Source organism: Coenobita brevimanus, chromosome 48 (genome assembly GCF_032717465.1).
Source record: "Coenobita brevimanus isolate Jiangsu-jjx chromosome 48, ASM3271746v2, whole genome shotgun sequence".
NCBI lineage: Eukaryota > Metazoa > Arthropoda > Malacostraca > Decapoda > Coenobitidae > Coenobita > Coenobita brevimanus.
In genome coordinates, this window is record NC_137001.1 from 793,074 (window position 1) to 807,856 (window position 14,783).

The following is a 14,783-nucleotide window of genomic DNA, read 5'->3' on the forward strand; positions in this document are numbered from 1 at the left end:
GTTATTCATTTTGTACATTACACTTTGATAATCTTCTTATATATTTCTGATACAAGCTGTGTCAGTAGCAAGCAAGAGAAAAAAAAGTGCAAGTAAGGAAATGAGTTGCTAGGGACGAGGCAGGACAAAATCTCTTATGCCAGCCAGAATACAGCCAACAATAGGCCCAATTCCTGCATGCCTCACCACCAACACCTACTAACCATGACTCAGGACTCTCCCTTCCAGTTTCTGTCAACGAACTCCAAAGGAAGTTGGAGGAAGAGGTGGACCGGAGGAGAGAGAAATGGGAAGAGGAGCAGGGCAAGCATATCTCTGGGGAAGAAGCGATTATGGCCTCCACAAGGAAAAACATCTTACAGTCAGAAGAGGGGGGTAAGTAGGAGAGAATGGAGAGAAAACATGAGGGAAAAGGAGGAGTGGGAGGGAAGAGAGAAGTGGAAGGAGGAACAAGGCCAGCTCATTTCTGTGAAGGAAGCACTGATGGCCTCAACAAAGAAAAATCTCATACAGTCAGAAGAGAGAGGCAAGTCTAGAAGGAATGCGAGTGAAGAGAATGGAGAGAAAGTGTGAGGGATGGAAAAATGTAGAAGGGAAGGGAAAAGCAGGAGGAGGAGGAGCTGGGGGTGGGTGGAGTGGGGTTCCGTGGCCAAAAAAGAAAGAGCAAAGATCACACATAGCACATATGCAGCCAGTGCAATGAGAGAGGATAAGCTCAGCCGGGGCAGGAATGCTCAGTGGCCTGTGACGACACCCTGCGCAGATACGTGACAGTAATGTGTCATAGGCTGATGCAACCCGCACCATGACTATCACTGGCTGCGTTGTGTCTGTTCCTACTGCGTTATGACCCCAGTTTGCCGTGTTATGACTGTTTGATCCATAAATTGGGGCTTCTGGCTGCATTACATCTGTCGTTGCCGCGTAGTATGGTGTTAAAAAAGTGGGCAGCTTCCTCCACCTGTATGATGTCTATCATTTTCGCATTTTGACTAAATTTGGACATAAAATTTTGTCTCCCATGTTATGTAAGCGTGTTACGTGAGCGCTGACTGTATAGGAAAACACCTCTTTCATTCAGATGAAGGAAGTGATGGGTAAGCAAAGAAACTAGGATGGAGAAGTTTATTAGAGAAAGGAGAGAGTTTATGAAGGAAAAGAGAAGGAGAAACAGAGACAGTGAATAATTATGGGAAAAAAAGTTAAGAGGTAAGTGTGGAGACAGACAGACAAGACAGACAGACAGACCAAGGAGGGAGAGAACAGGGAGGGAGAAACGAAAAAAAAAAAAGAAGATAATGGAAAATCTTCTTCCAGTCAGGTGAGAAGGAAAAGAGGGAGAACGCTTAAAAATTTGGTGGTGGTGGGGGGGGGGGGGATGGAGGAGTCAGACCCCTTCATATACATTACAGTCTCATGGAAAAAAGCTATGCAAGAGCACCCGTCATGGTTCCTAACATGACCCCTTAAAGTGTGTTTATATAATGTTTTAAATTATGTGATAATTCAGAAAGTGGATAAAAACATAACGTTAAGTTTATTTGAAAAGAATTAATTGGGAGATAGAACAGCTAAGTTCCAACACAGTATTCATCACACACTGTGAAGAATTATGTTGAAAGAGTATGACTGTCCAGGATGTTCCTAAACTGTTCATTTATGGTATCTAATGGGTAACGACAAGTTAGCAAGCACATTAATGTGCAGTTATAATGTATACCACACAATGCTACTTTGACAGTGTGGCCATCACTACAAAGTGTAATTCTCACCTACAAATCATAAATCAGGTTAGAGTTTGATGGTGATGCATGTCATTATCCTTCATGTTTAATAATGTCCATGATACTAAAAGAGAGAGAGAGAGAGGTGAAGAAAAGGAAAAAATGGGTACGTGATAGTACTTTTTATTACTACTAAACATTTTTAATAAACATAATTAATACCATTAAGCCTAAGTACAGATGATGATAGAGGAACTTTTAATCCTGCTGGCTAGTTAACAAACACCACGTTCCCATACAGACTGACAGTCAGTTCCTTATTATGACTAAAATTTGTTTTCTTTAGGAAAATAGATGAGACATGGGAATGTTGTGTACTCTACTTTCCTTGTCTTTCCTGCAAACTAAGCCTTATTTAAATAGGTAAAGTGTGGTAAGTGTGTAAGTATACATTGGTAGCCATAGTTTCTGCTGACCCTGTTTTCCATTTACTAGCTGGAGAGGAGTTGTAGGGAGGCTTTTGTACTGAATAGAGACGTCTTGTTGGTAGGTGAAACTTCACTAAACTGCACAAGTAACAGTGTCACTGCCGGCTCTTCTTCATGTGTTTTTAACAAAGCTTCAAACTACCATTTCAGCACTGGATAACAGGTCTTCGTTAAACCGTAGGTATGACTTTCGTCCAGGCGGCAGGAAGGTTAGAGAGTCAGGCATAAACTATGGCTCACAAATGTACATTCAAGAGATTACTTATACACTTTCCCACTTTTTATGCTTTGTCTGACAGTTTTCTGTAAGTCCATATTTTGCTTTGACGTCTCCATAAATTTTTACTCCTTTGGTGGAAATTAGCCTGTGGAAGTATTTAATCAGCTTTCAGCAAGTAATTCTGAGTATCTCCCTGTAATTTGTGTATGTCTTTCATGTGGGTTGATTGTATTGATTTTGCAGAATTTTTATTTCAGTCATGTATATAGTGTACAGTAGTTATGAAACTGGGTTGTGTGTTATTCTTTGCAGTCAGTAATTAAATTGTAGTGAGCCCTTGTGTGATGATGTTTGTTGACACCAATCATGGTACATCTCATCTTGTACAGAAGCAAAGAAAAGTCACACTGGACCCATCCTGGAGCACTCTGACACCACCAAGTCCAACTCACCCTCTCTCAGTGGTGGAAATTTCCTGGATGTTCCTCGCTCCAACACTCTCATATCCATGACAGACAAATGCCCAGGTACTGTCAACAGGCTAGGTCTGGCAGGTAAATGGTTGTACTTTAAGTTGCTTTGGAGATTGTCTGAGCACCTCTTCCTCACTGATTTGTTTTTTTATATTACATTGGAACATTCTCATATGTTAATTGTACAGTATTGCGTTAGTGTTTCTATGGTTTTCACTAATAACAATATGAAAGCATACTGAGGTATAATGGTACAATGTGCTGAACAGATTACTTCGAAAGAACTGTTATGAAATCTCCAAAGTCACTTTAATAGGAATCAAAATCAGATGATGTTAAAGTAGGACAGGTGAGATTAGTGTAGATTAGGCAAGGTAAGGGTAGATTAGTATGATGGATGGTGGGTAGTACAGAATAGGCCAGGTTAGGCTAGGGTATGTAAAATTAGAATAACTCTGGATGAGCTGTGTTTTTCATAATTAAGTACAGTGAGAATGATGACATGGATGCGTAATGTCACCAAAGTGGGCAGAACAGTACGTGCAGTTTTAAGTGGACGCCTGGCCATTAAGAGTGTTAGTGAGGTAACATACATAGGTAGGCTGAGGCAGCTTGGAAATGTGGAGAATATGTTGAAATTAACTGGGTAAAGCATTGTACAGTCCACACCTTAATGTGGAAGTGCAAGCCTCTGCTGCCATACCAAGGACCAAGGAAAACAAAGCATAAGGTGCTGACAACCTGTGGCACAGCCAAAGGGCTGGCCAGGGTGGCCCTGGCCACTCCTGAAATATGCCTGGCCATTCCAGGGGCCACCCCAGATATCTGGGAGAATGTCTCTGTTCTTTGCTTTCCAGACCCTGCCTCAACCTGTCTCTTCTAGCTGAGGACATTGAGAGCAATCCAGGACCCACCAGCAAATACACATGTCCAACATGCCCAAAACCTATCAAGTCAAGCTGACAGACAAAGGATTCATTTCAGTGCAATTCCTGCAAGAACTGGACCCATTACACCTGCACAACACATGATTACACAAACACCTGGATTTGCTCCTTATGCTCCTTCCCCCACCCACTAACCCCCTCACCAACCCTACACCTACTTCCTCCACGTCTCCTCAGCCAAACCCACCGATCCTTCCCACATCATCTAATCCCCCAACCCCTCCCATTCCAACCCATCCTAATCCATCCCAACCCCTACATCCATCACAACCTGCTCCTACCCCATACCCATCACCCACACCACCACCAGCCCCCCATGCTGCAGCAGCCAGCACACATCGCACACACATTAACATCCTTCAATTAAACATAGATGGCATGAACACCAAAAAACAAGAACTCACACAATACATCAAACAACAAAACATACACATTGCCATCTTACTAGAAACAAAACAACACAGAACACAAAAAACACCAACATTTCATAATTTCACCATCATTCGACAAGACCGGGCCGACAGCGGCGGACTCATCACCCTGGTACACAAATGCATAAACTTTTCAGATACCAGTGCACACACAAAGTCACTTCTCCCCCCACATGACACTACACAAATACAATCAATTAAAATACGCACTGGTAACAAGTCACATATAACAATCGCCAACACATACATTCCCCCCCAGTCGTCCACCACGGTACCACACAATTACTCTCCATAATTATACCACATCACTAACATCCAACATCATCCTGGGTGATGATTTCAACGCCAAGGTGTCGGCCTGGCATGTCAACAACCCTGATACACACACAGGGCTGGTACTACAATCCCAGACAGATCATCTTTTCATACTGAAAAATCTCCATCAACATACCCATCTCCCACACCAAGCCCTCTTCCTCCCATCATCCCCAGACATCACTTTCTGTTCCCCAAACCATATTCCAACTACATCCTGGGGCATGATCAAAATCCTTGGATCTGATCACCTCCCAGTCATCGTCACTACCAAAACCAGAATCACCCCAGCTGGCCACAGACACACATACACTAATTATAAGAGAGCCAACTGGGAGGCCTTCACAACTGAAACAGAACAACATTTTGAAACACTAAACGGTAAACCCATCACAAACATCAACACCGCTGTGCACATTTTGAATACAATAATACAAAACAAAGACAAAAGACACATCCCTAGAGGCAACAGAAAGAGATGCAACCCCAACTTCACACCAGAAATTCAAGGCCTCATCAGTCAGTGGGACACACTGCGACACTCCCCAACACCCCATACTCAAGACACCGTACAACAAATACAAGAACTCAACATTCAGATAAACAATGAAATATCAGAAGAGCAAACACAAAACTGGAATAATTATCTCCAAACACTTGACCACAAAACAAACATCAGCAAACCGTACAAAACACTAAACAGCATCACACTCTCCAATGGCATCACTACACAGTCACATGCTGCCATCACAACATCAGACACCATACCTTCAAACAACAAGCAATCACTCTCAACAATCACTTTTCACATGTCAGCCATCTAAACCCCCATCGCGACAACCGACGTATCATCCGACGTAAGAGACAGTTCCCCACAGACCAAGACTATGGACCTTTCACTTATAACCAGACGAAGCAAATCATTAGCAACCTCAAGTACTCATCTGACTGTGGACCAGACAACGTAAGCAACATTCACCTTAAACACCTTGAACCACAAGGCATACAAGCACTCACCAACATCAGACAACAGCTACTCACACAACATAATACCCAACACCTGGAAGCATAGGATTATCATCACTATCCATAAACCCAACAAAAACTCCACGTTACCTTCTTCACACCGACCCATCACACTCCTCTACACCCCCTCTAAAGTCACTGAACGACTGGTACTACAACTAGTTACACCTCACACCCCCCTAGCCCAATCACAACATGGTTTTAGGCCACTACACTCCACAAACATTCTTCTTACAGACCTTAAACAGAAGTTTTTGATGGCATGAATTTAGCTAGGCCACCAAACAGAACATTCCTTGTCACACTAGACATTAGCAAAGCTTTTGATGCCATCCCCCGCCACAACCTCACAAACAAAAAATTCAACACAAACATGCACAATAACACAAAAAGATGGTTGGCAAACTACTTAGCAGGCAGATGTGCACATGTAACAGTTGCTAATCGGTCATCGAACATCAGAAACTTCACAGATGGTTTCCCCCAAGGATCTGTTTTGTCCCCTACTTTCTTTGACCTATACATGCATGACATACCCACACCCCACACACCACAGATACACATGGCATCCTGTGCAAATGATATAACACTTACATGTACACATCAAAATGCAAACACAGCTACGCACATCCTCCAACCTTACCTCAACACATTACATGAATGATTCACCACAAACAGGCTCAAAATAGCCCCATCTAAATCTGCAGTGATCCTTCTCACAAACTGGACAGCAGAACACAGTCACACTCCACACCTCACCATAAACAACACTCCTCTACCACACACACACACACACACACACACACACACACACACACACACACACACACACACACACACACACACACACACACACACACACTCAAAATCCTTGGTGTAACATAAAATACATCAATGTCATTTAAACAACACACCACAAACATTAAAAATAAAATGACACCAAGACTCAATGCCTTGAGGTCACTGGCCCATACATCATTTGGACATCTTTTCACACCCATATCCCACACCAAGCCCTCTTCCTCCCATCATTCCCAGACATCACTTTCTGCTCCCCACAGTATACAAACAATATATACGTTCAGTGATGAATTATGAAAGCCCAGCTTGGGTTCCTGACCTCACTAAAACACACTACAACACTCTACAGACCATACAGAACATGGCCTTAAAAATAATCACAGGCTGCACAGCTACTACACACACAGACCACCTACATCAAGAAACCAAAGTCCTCAAAGTCAAGGATCACCTAGACATGAGAGGCACCCAAATTCTTGCTGCAGCCTCCACAAAGCCACAACGTCCACTACACTACATGGCAGCACATCTACACACACCAGGGAACATCAAAAAACACCCAGCACACGGTATCATACACAAATACTGTCATCTTTCCCCCTTTGCCCGCCTCAGACCAGCTTCCAGAAGCAAATCCATACTCAGATCACTCGCTGCTCCATTCAGTCACTTAAAGACAACACACAGCTGCATGCACGGCCTCCTGACATCCACCCTTCTGAATCCTATCTCCCTTGTGAGGACAGAGTTCACCTGGCCAGGATGAGATGTGGGCATCATCCAGCCCTCTTAAATTACCAGAAGAGGCTGGATGACTCCGTCTTTGATGCCTGTCCAGGATGTAACACAGCACCCCATACTATTAAGCAGATTATGGAAGACTGCATTGCACACAGTCACCTACGCCAACAACACAACATACACTCCTTGAGAGCTCTGTGTGAAAGCCCGATCTTGGCCATGGCCTTCCTTAAGGACTTGGGGTTGTTTGGCCAGACTGCCTAGGGAACAACTATTACTACTACTGCTACCTGTCTTGAAGTGGAAGAGAGCAATTGGGATGATGATGATGATGATCCATTGCTGTTCTCAGATATGCGTCGACCATCAATCCTACCAGTACCAGACATGTTCACGGGGTCAACGCTGAATATAATGGGTCAAGAACGTAGCAGTGAAGATGCACTGGGGGAGAGTGAAGATGAGCTTGATGACATGGACTGGCAGTCACACTCAGATAGGATTGCGTGAGTACTTTGAGTGTGCTCTCATGCTTTCATACTTTGACAGCAAGCCCTCGTCTTCTGTGGTGGTTGACATTGTCTGCTTAAGTTTTTTGCAGGTGTGTTAATCATCACAAACTGGACCAGTTTAAGGCATATTATAAGATAATTTAACAAATTTTATTGTTAAATCATCAAAAAATTTGTTTTCAACAAGTAGATTCTAATGTCTGGTGTTTTTGGACCTCACAAAATGTTTTTAGGCATTTAAATACAGAATAATTATGCTATCAGAGCCCCCTTTTAGGATTTCATTATCTCACACCTACAGTATTCATTACTCACAGGTGTCGGTGTGACATAACCCACACCAAAAATGAGGATTTACTGTATGGCATCCTTCATACTTTGAGGTTGATGATGAGTATTGACAGTTGCATTCACAGATGATCACGTAAGTACTTTGTGTGCGCTTGGATATTGACACATTTTATCAGCCAGTCGTTTACTGCCTTATCAAAAGTGTAGGGACCTAGAAGTAGCTGCATGCTTCTACATGAAAAGGTAAGGGTGACCAACTGCTCATGCCTAAGAAGCTTTATGTGAACAATAAACCCCAGACACTTCACAGATGTAAACACTTATGATATGAGCCACATATGGTTGGAGTGCCGTAATTCACCAGACCACCAGGCATGCATTTAGTTGTACTGTATAGTTACCACTCAGTGTGTTACAGGGTTTCCTTGGTTACAGGAAACCAATTGGCTTGTCATCAATGTATTCACCTAATGGTAGCACTAGAGTGGGTGAGTGGATTGTGGGAGCACAAGAAACAGTATATGCTACTGCTGTTTATACATGTGAGGCAGGGCCAGGATTCCAGTTTAAGTGTGATATGTTAATGATTGTGTGGTCCATTTCAGTGGACATACTGTTGATAGTTCCTTGTGAATAATTGAGTGGACCATTTCACTGGGCATGCTGTTACAAATGTTTGTTTGGTCCATTTCTCTGAGCACACTGGTTCTGTGTGAATGATTATACAGTCTGTTTCTTTGAGCATGCTGGTGATAGATCTCTCATTTCAATTGCTTCTTCTTTTTTCTGGATCCTGCCTACCCACTTTATGTGGGAATTAGAATTATGGTTTTCATGAATAATTGATGCATTAAAGGCAGATAGACTTGAGTGATGATAATAGTAATGGATACAGTTGATGGGAATAGTATTGGTCTTTGTGTTTCGTTCATTCATTCATCATCTAATCCAGTGTTGCCCCATGAGGAGCATAGCAGCCTGGGGCTATGCAAGTTGGTCCTAACATTTAAGATGGGAGTGACTAGCCTCACTCATCTTTAAGTGGCATTACATGAGCAATAAACCCCAACCACCCCATGGATATAAACCTGCACTGCTCAGTCCAATTGGAGTGCCTTAATTGCCCACTAAACCACCAGGCGCCATAATATTGTTGTATGGTTACCACCAGCGTAGTAAATAGTTTCCTGGTGTACAGGAAACCATTTGGCTTGTCACTCAGGTTAGTAACCCATAGACAGAAAGGGAAAGAATGAAGGAAAGAAAGAAGAGGAAGGAAGGAAAGATGGAAGGAATAGAGAAGGCAGGCACCAGAGCAGCACTACATCAAGTGAGTGATTGGTGAGTACCCCCACGTACCACTGTGGTCTTTGTGATAGTGTTTATAAAGGTAATTTTGATATTGATGGTCCACTCACTTGATGTAGTGCTGCTCTCTGGTGTCTGCCCTTTCCTCTCCTCCATCCTTCTTTCCTTCCATCCTCTTCTTTCTTTCCTTCATTCTTTTCTCTTCTTTCTGCATGTGGGTGACTCTACACTGAGTGACAAGCCAAATGGTTTCTTGTACACCAGGAAACCATTTACTGCGCTAGATAGTAACAATATAACCAAATTTTGGCGCCTGGTGGTTTATTGAGTAATTATGGTGCTCCAATTGGATTGAGCCAGTGAAGGTTTATATCCAAGGGTTGGTTGGGGTTTATGGCTCAGGTAATGCCACACAGGGATGAATGAGGCTGGTCACTCTCATCTTAAATGTCAGGACCAATTTGCCTAGCCCCGGGCTCCTGCACTCCTCATGGGGCGACGTAGGATTGGATGATGGATGGATGGATGGATGGAAAGTTAATAGTAAAGATCATTTTTGATGGTGATGTTGATGATGATGGTGGTGATGATAATGATCTTGATAATGATGACAAGGCAATTTTGAAGATGATGATGATAATGATGATGATGATGGTGATTGTGTAGATTATAAAACTTTACTGAAAATTTAAAAAATTATGAGGAGGAAGGTGCTGGTAAATGTTGTTGTTGATTATGATTATGATGATAAAACAGTTTTAATAATAATAAATCGATGGCCATTTTCATGATGATGATAATTGTTTTCTAGGATCATCAAGGGCTTCCCACCAGTAGCACCATACATTGGAGTGAGCCCCACCCTCTGCTATTTGCTTAAGGAACCTAAACCACAATGTTGTCTGAAACTTAGTAAGGTTAGTTAACTTCCAGCATCATATTCACAACCTGACCTAAACTAACCTAATTAATCCCAGTCCAACCGAACTCAAAGCCCTGCTGGATAGTTGTCTCAGGCTCAGTGAGGTTAGTTAATTTCAAGCTTAACATAACTTTCATATACCCCACTACAGGCACCCTTTCCTTCCACCTGGTTCTTGGTCAACCACGTTTGCTTTTTAATGTGGCCACCCCACACTCAGATTCCCTCTTAGTAGTGTCAGTTTGTTTACACCTGACTGAACTTGGTAACTGCTACAGCTTCTATGTCACAGTTGCCTGAAATTTGATGTGCTGTAGTTATGAATATGTCTCCTTGGGTACTAGACAAACCCTTGAATATAATAGCTCTTGGTCATCAACTGAGATGAAAGGGGGTAGGGATCTTCACCAGGCTAAAATAATTTTGCTTCTGAGATTATCTCACGAGTGAAAGCACTACCTATGAATCTAGGTGATGTCTTTTGTAGTTTCATCATGCTACTACCCTAATTTAATCATCTCTACATACACCTCTTTAACCAGATGCTTTCCCGTTTTTCAGCCACTTCACAACGCTTTTCACCTATGCAAGTGTCACGTCTCCTGACACTGCATTCTTTCTCTGCACACCCCCAAAACCAGTCATGTTTACAGCTGCTCTGCTATCTCTATTCCCATTCATCAGGCTTTCAAAATAATCTTTCCATCTGGTCCTTACTTCATCCCCATGAGTTAATAATTAACCACCTACATCCTTCACACCATCTCATTTCTTTTGGCTTTCACTTCTACATTACTGCACCTCTTTCCAGAATAACTTCTGTTTTCAGAATACAGTAGTTTGCATTCATTTTTCTTCGTAGATCATCATTTACTCCTTCTTTTTCCTCTTCACTAGTCTCTTTACCGGCCTCTTGCTCTCAGTATGTTCAGTTCTTATTTCAGTTGAACTCCTGTCCTGTAACCACTCTAGCCACTTCTCTTTTCCCCCACTGCTCTCTTAACCTCCTCATCTCACCATGCCGTACTTCTTTGTTGTTACTCTTGCCACACCACACATCGCTTTAGCATTCCTAACTAAGCAATCCCTATATGCATTCCACAGTCTGTCCAGATCCATTTCATTCCATTTCACTGATTGCAACTCCTCGCTTACTTTGGTCGTGTAGTCATCTGCCATTTCTTTTATTCTTAGCTCCTCGACTTTCAGTCTTTCTCCCTGACTACTCCTTTCCTGGTCCACCTCACTCCTCTCGGCTTGATCTTGCACACCACAAACATATGATCTGACAGACCTCCACATCATCCTCTCACGGCCCTCGTATCAACAGCCGTTCCCAGCATCGACCTCTCTGTGAGCATGTAATCAGTCAGACTCATTTCAACACGATCCTCATTCCCCCAATACTATGTATATTTATGTGCATCTTTGTATTTGAAATACGAGTTACAATTGCACAACCTCCTCTCCTGACACATATCCTTCAGTTGCTTCCCATTATCATTATCTGGTACTCCATTACAACCCATTATGTTATCCTCAGGACCAGTGCCTACTCTTCCATTCATATCGTCCATTACGATCACTTTATAGCTCCTGGGCATTTCTCCTACTGCTTCATCCAACCCATCCCAAAACCTGTCTTTCTCTCTCTCACTGATACCCCTACCAAAAATCACTAACTTATGGCAAACTATTCAGAGGGCCTCGGAGTGCCCAATACCTGCCCATGGCACCAACCAAATGGGCAGATTCGCATGGCCATGTGGACTGTGAGAGGTTTGAATGAGGAGAGCAGAGCGTGGAAGTAGTGAATATGTTCAAGAGTGCGAGATATGCCGTGATCGCAGTGTGAAACAAGGATGAAATGGTGTGAAGTGGTGGAGTGGGAGGGTGTAAAGTGTGTAAGGTCGGGCATGAATGGGCGAGGAAGATGCAGGGCAGGAGATGCTTTGTTGGTGAATGAAGTGTGGCAGAATGGAATGAGAGATTACAAATGTGTCAGCTCGAGATGTTTGTATGTCAAGTTCAAGTTTGAGAAGTTGAAAGTGGCAGTTGATTGTAGCTTATGCACCTTGTGATGACAGGAGTGAGACAGAGAAAGACAGGTTTTGGGATGAGCTGGATGAAACAGTGGGAGAAATGCCCAGGAGCTATAAGTTGCTTGTAATGGGCGACATGAATGGGAGAGTAGGCACTGGTTCCGTGAATGATATAATAGGTACTAATTGAATACTAGGAGAGAATGATAATGGGAAGCAACTGAAGGACATGTGGCAGGAAAGGAGGCTGTGCATTTGTAATTCTTATTTCAAACACAAAGGTGCACATAAATATACGTGGTATAGAGGGAATGGAGATCATGTTGAAAGGAGCTTGACTGATTGCATGCTCGTAGTGAGTGGATGATGACTCATTTTGCGTTATGTTTGTGTGAGAAGAGCGGTTGTTCACACTGTAAAAGCCCAAAAGGCAAGATATTATCAGAATAAAGTTGAACTATGTGGTAGTGATCATAAAAAACTGTCTGCAGTTGTGAACAGTTTGTTTGGTCAGAGGAATGTAATTGATAAACCAACTTCTGTATGTGATGCTCAATTGGCTTCTGATTTTGCTTCATTTTGTACAACTAAGATGTCTTGCATAAAAAGTGATTTAGGCAACAGTTCTTCTAGTGAAGTGTACTCAGTTGACTTTCAACCACGGCGCACAGGGGGTCATTTACTTTCAACATTTCATCCACTGGATGTAAATAAAGTCAAACATTGCATCAGAGAACTTAACAAAACATTTTGCCCACTTGATCCATGTAACTTGTCACAACTGTCTGATGTTTATGAGCATGCAGCAGCCTTTATCTGCAACATAGTAAATAGATGCTTCTTAGAAAGTAATTTTGTGCAGTCTGAGAAACGTGCTTTGCTTAGGCCCCTAATCAAGATACCTGGCCTTGATGTCAAGAGCTTGGCAAATTATCGTCCCATCTCTAACCTGTATTTCTTATCCAAGATTATTGAGCATTCCATACTTGATCAACTCTTACCACTACAGGGACATAACAGAGTTGTTCCTGTTATTCAATCAACATAAAGAAAATGCCATTCAACTGAAACTGCATTATCAAGGATTCATTGTGACCTGATGGCAAACACCTGTGGTGGGATGCCCTCTCTCCTAGTTCTGTTCGATCTGTCTGCAGCTTTTGATACAGTATATCATAAACTATTGTTGGATGATTTGTATCTTTATGGCGTTTGTGATAGTGTTCTTTTGCTCCTTAAGCCGTATCTGTCGGACAGATCTCAGAGATTGGTTATTAATTATGCTAGCTCTGATTCTGCTTCCCTTCTGTCTGGAGTCCCTTAAGGATCAGTTTTGGGTCCACTTCTATTTGCAGTCTACACAACTAGTTTATCGTCTTTACTCGATGCTCAGGACGTGTCCTATCATTTTCATGCTGACAACACTCAGCCGTATGTTAAGATGTGAGATATCAATGATAATAAGACTAAGCATGAATCTCTATTGTCTGATATTAAGATCTGGATGGCTTAGAGGAAACTTAAGCTGAATGATGATAAAACTGAGATCATCATCATCAGAGGAAACAGAAGGGGTGACGACATTGATAATGCCCTGGCTTTGAACATTGGCGTGTCACAGCTTCATCCAGTCAGTTATGTTTGAAATCTGGGTGTTTATTTTAATCCATCCATCCATCATCCAATCCAACGTTGCTCCATGAGGAGCATAGGAGCCCGGGGCTAGGCAAGTTGGTCCTGACATTTAAGATGAGAGTGACCAGCCTCAATCATCCCTGAGTGGCATTACATGAGCAATAAACCCCAACCGCCCCTTGGATATAAACCTGCACTGGCTTAATCCAGTTGGTTTAAATTCAGAGTTAAATTACAAAGAACATATTAATCAATTTGTCAGAGGGTGTAACTTGCATATCAGAAATCTGTACTCATTGAGAAAATTCGTGAATTGACGTTGCCTCTTAACACTGGTCCATGTAGTGGTCTTGTCTCATTTTGATTGTTATAGTTCGTTGTGGATTGGTCTTCCAAATAATATACTAACAAAAGTTCAGTCTGTGTTGTACAAGGCAGCATGGCTTATCTTTAGTCTACCCCCCGAGAACCTCGACTACTCCAATCCTAGTTGAGTTGCATTGGTTACCAGTAAAGGCTAGAATTGAATTTAAACTGTGTATTATTACATTCAAGGTTCTTAAATTTGGTGAACCGAAGTATCTTGCTGAATTCTTAAAAATCCCATCAGCATGCCCAGGCGTGATGTTATGTAGTGAAGATGATTCCTTGTGTCTTGACGAGTCTGGAGCCATTCACTAGTCATCTTTCTCTGATTGTTCTTTTGTGTATAGAGTCCCTAGACTATATAATGGATTGCCATTGTCCATAAGACAAGTCACTTCCATTGAATCCTTTAACCCTTTCATGGCCGTGGGTCCAGAATTTTCTGTGCATCGCAGGCTGATGCCAGGGCCATTTTCTGAAGTTTCGAAAATTTATTTTTTTTCTTGCCATATTGAAGAGAAAGTCCAGACGCACCAAACAG

General features: G+C 42.3%; 1 protein-coding gene across 1 annotated transcript in view; it reads left to right on the forward strand.

The window, feature by feature from the left end:
• LOC145399245 (potassium channel subfamily T member 2-like) overlaps positions 1-14,783 on the forward strand; it is a 340,618-nt gene that overhangs the window by 180,010 nt on the left and 145,825 nt on the right. Inside the window, exons 14-17 of the mRNA XM_080271933.1 lie at positions 229-368; positions 2,809-2,959; positions 7,519-7,672; positions 10,089-10,194. Coding sequence (XP_080128059.1) covers positions 229-368; positions 2,809-2,959; positions 7,519-7,672; positions 10,089-10,194 — 551 coding nt within the window. The remainder of the gene's footprint in view (positions 1-228; positions 369-2,808; positions 2,960-7,518; positions 7,673-10,088; positions 10,195-14,783) is intronic.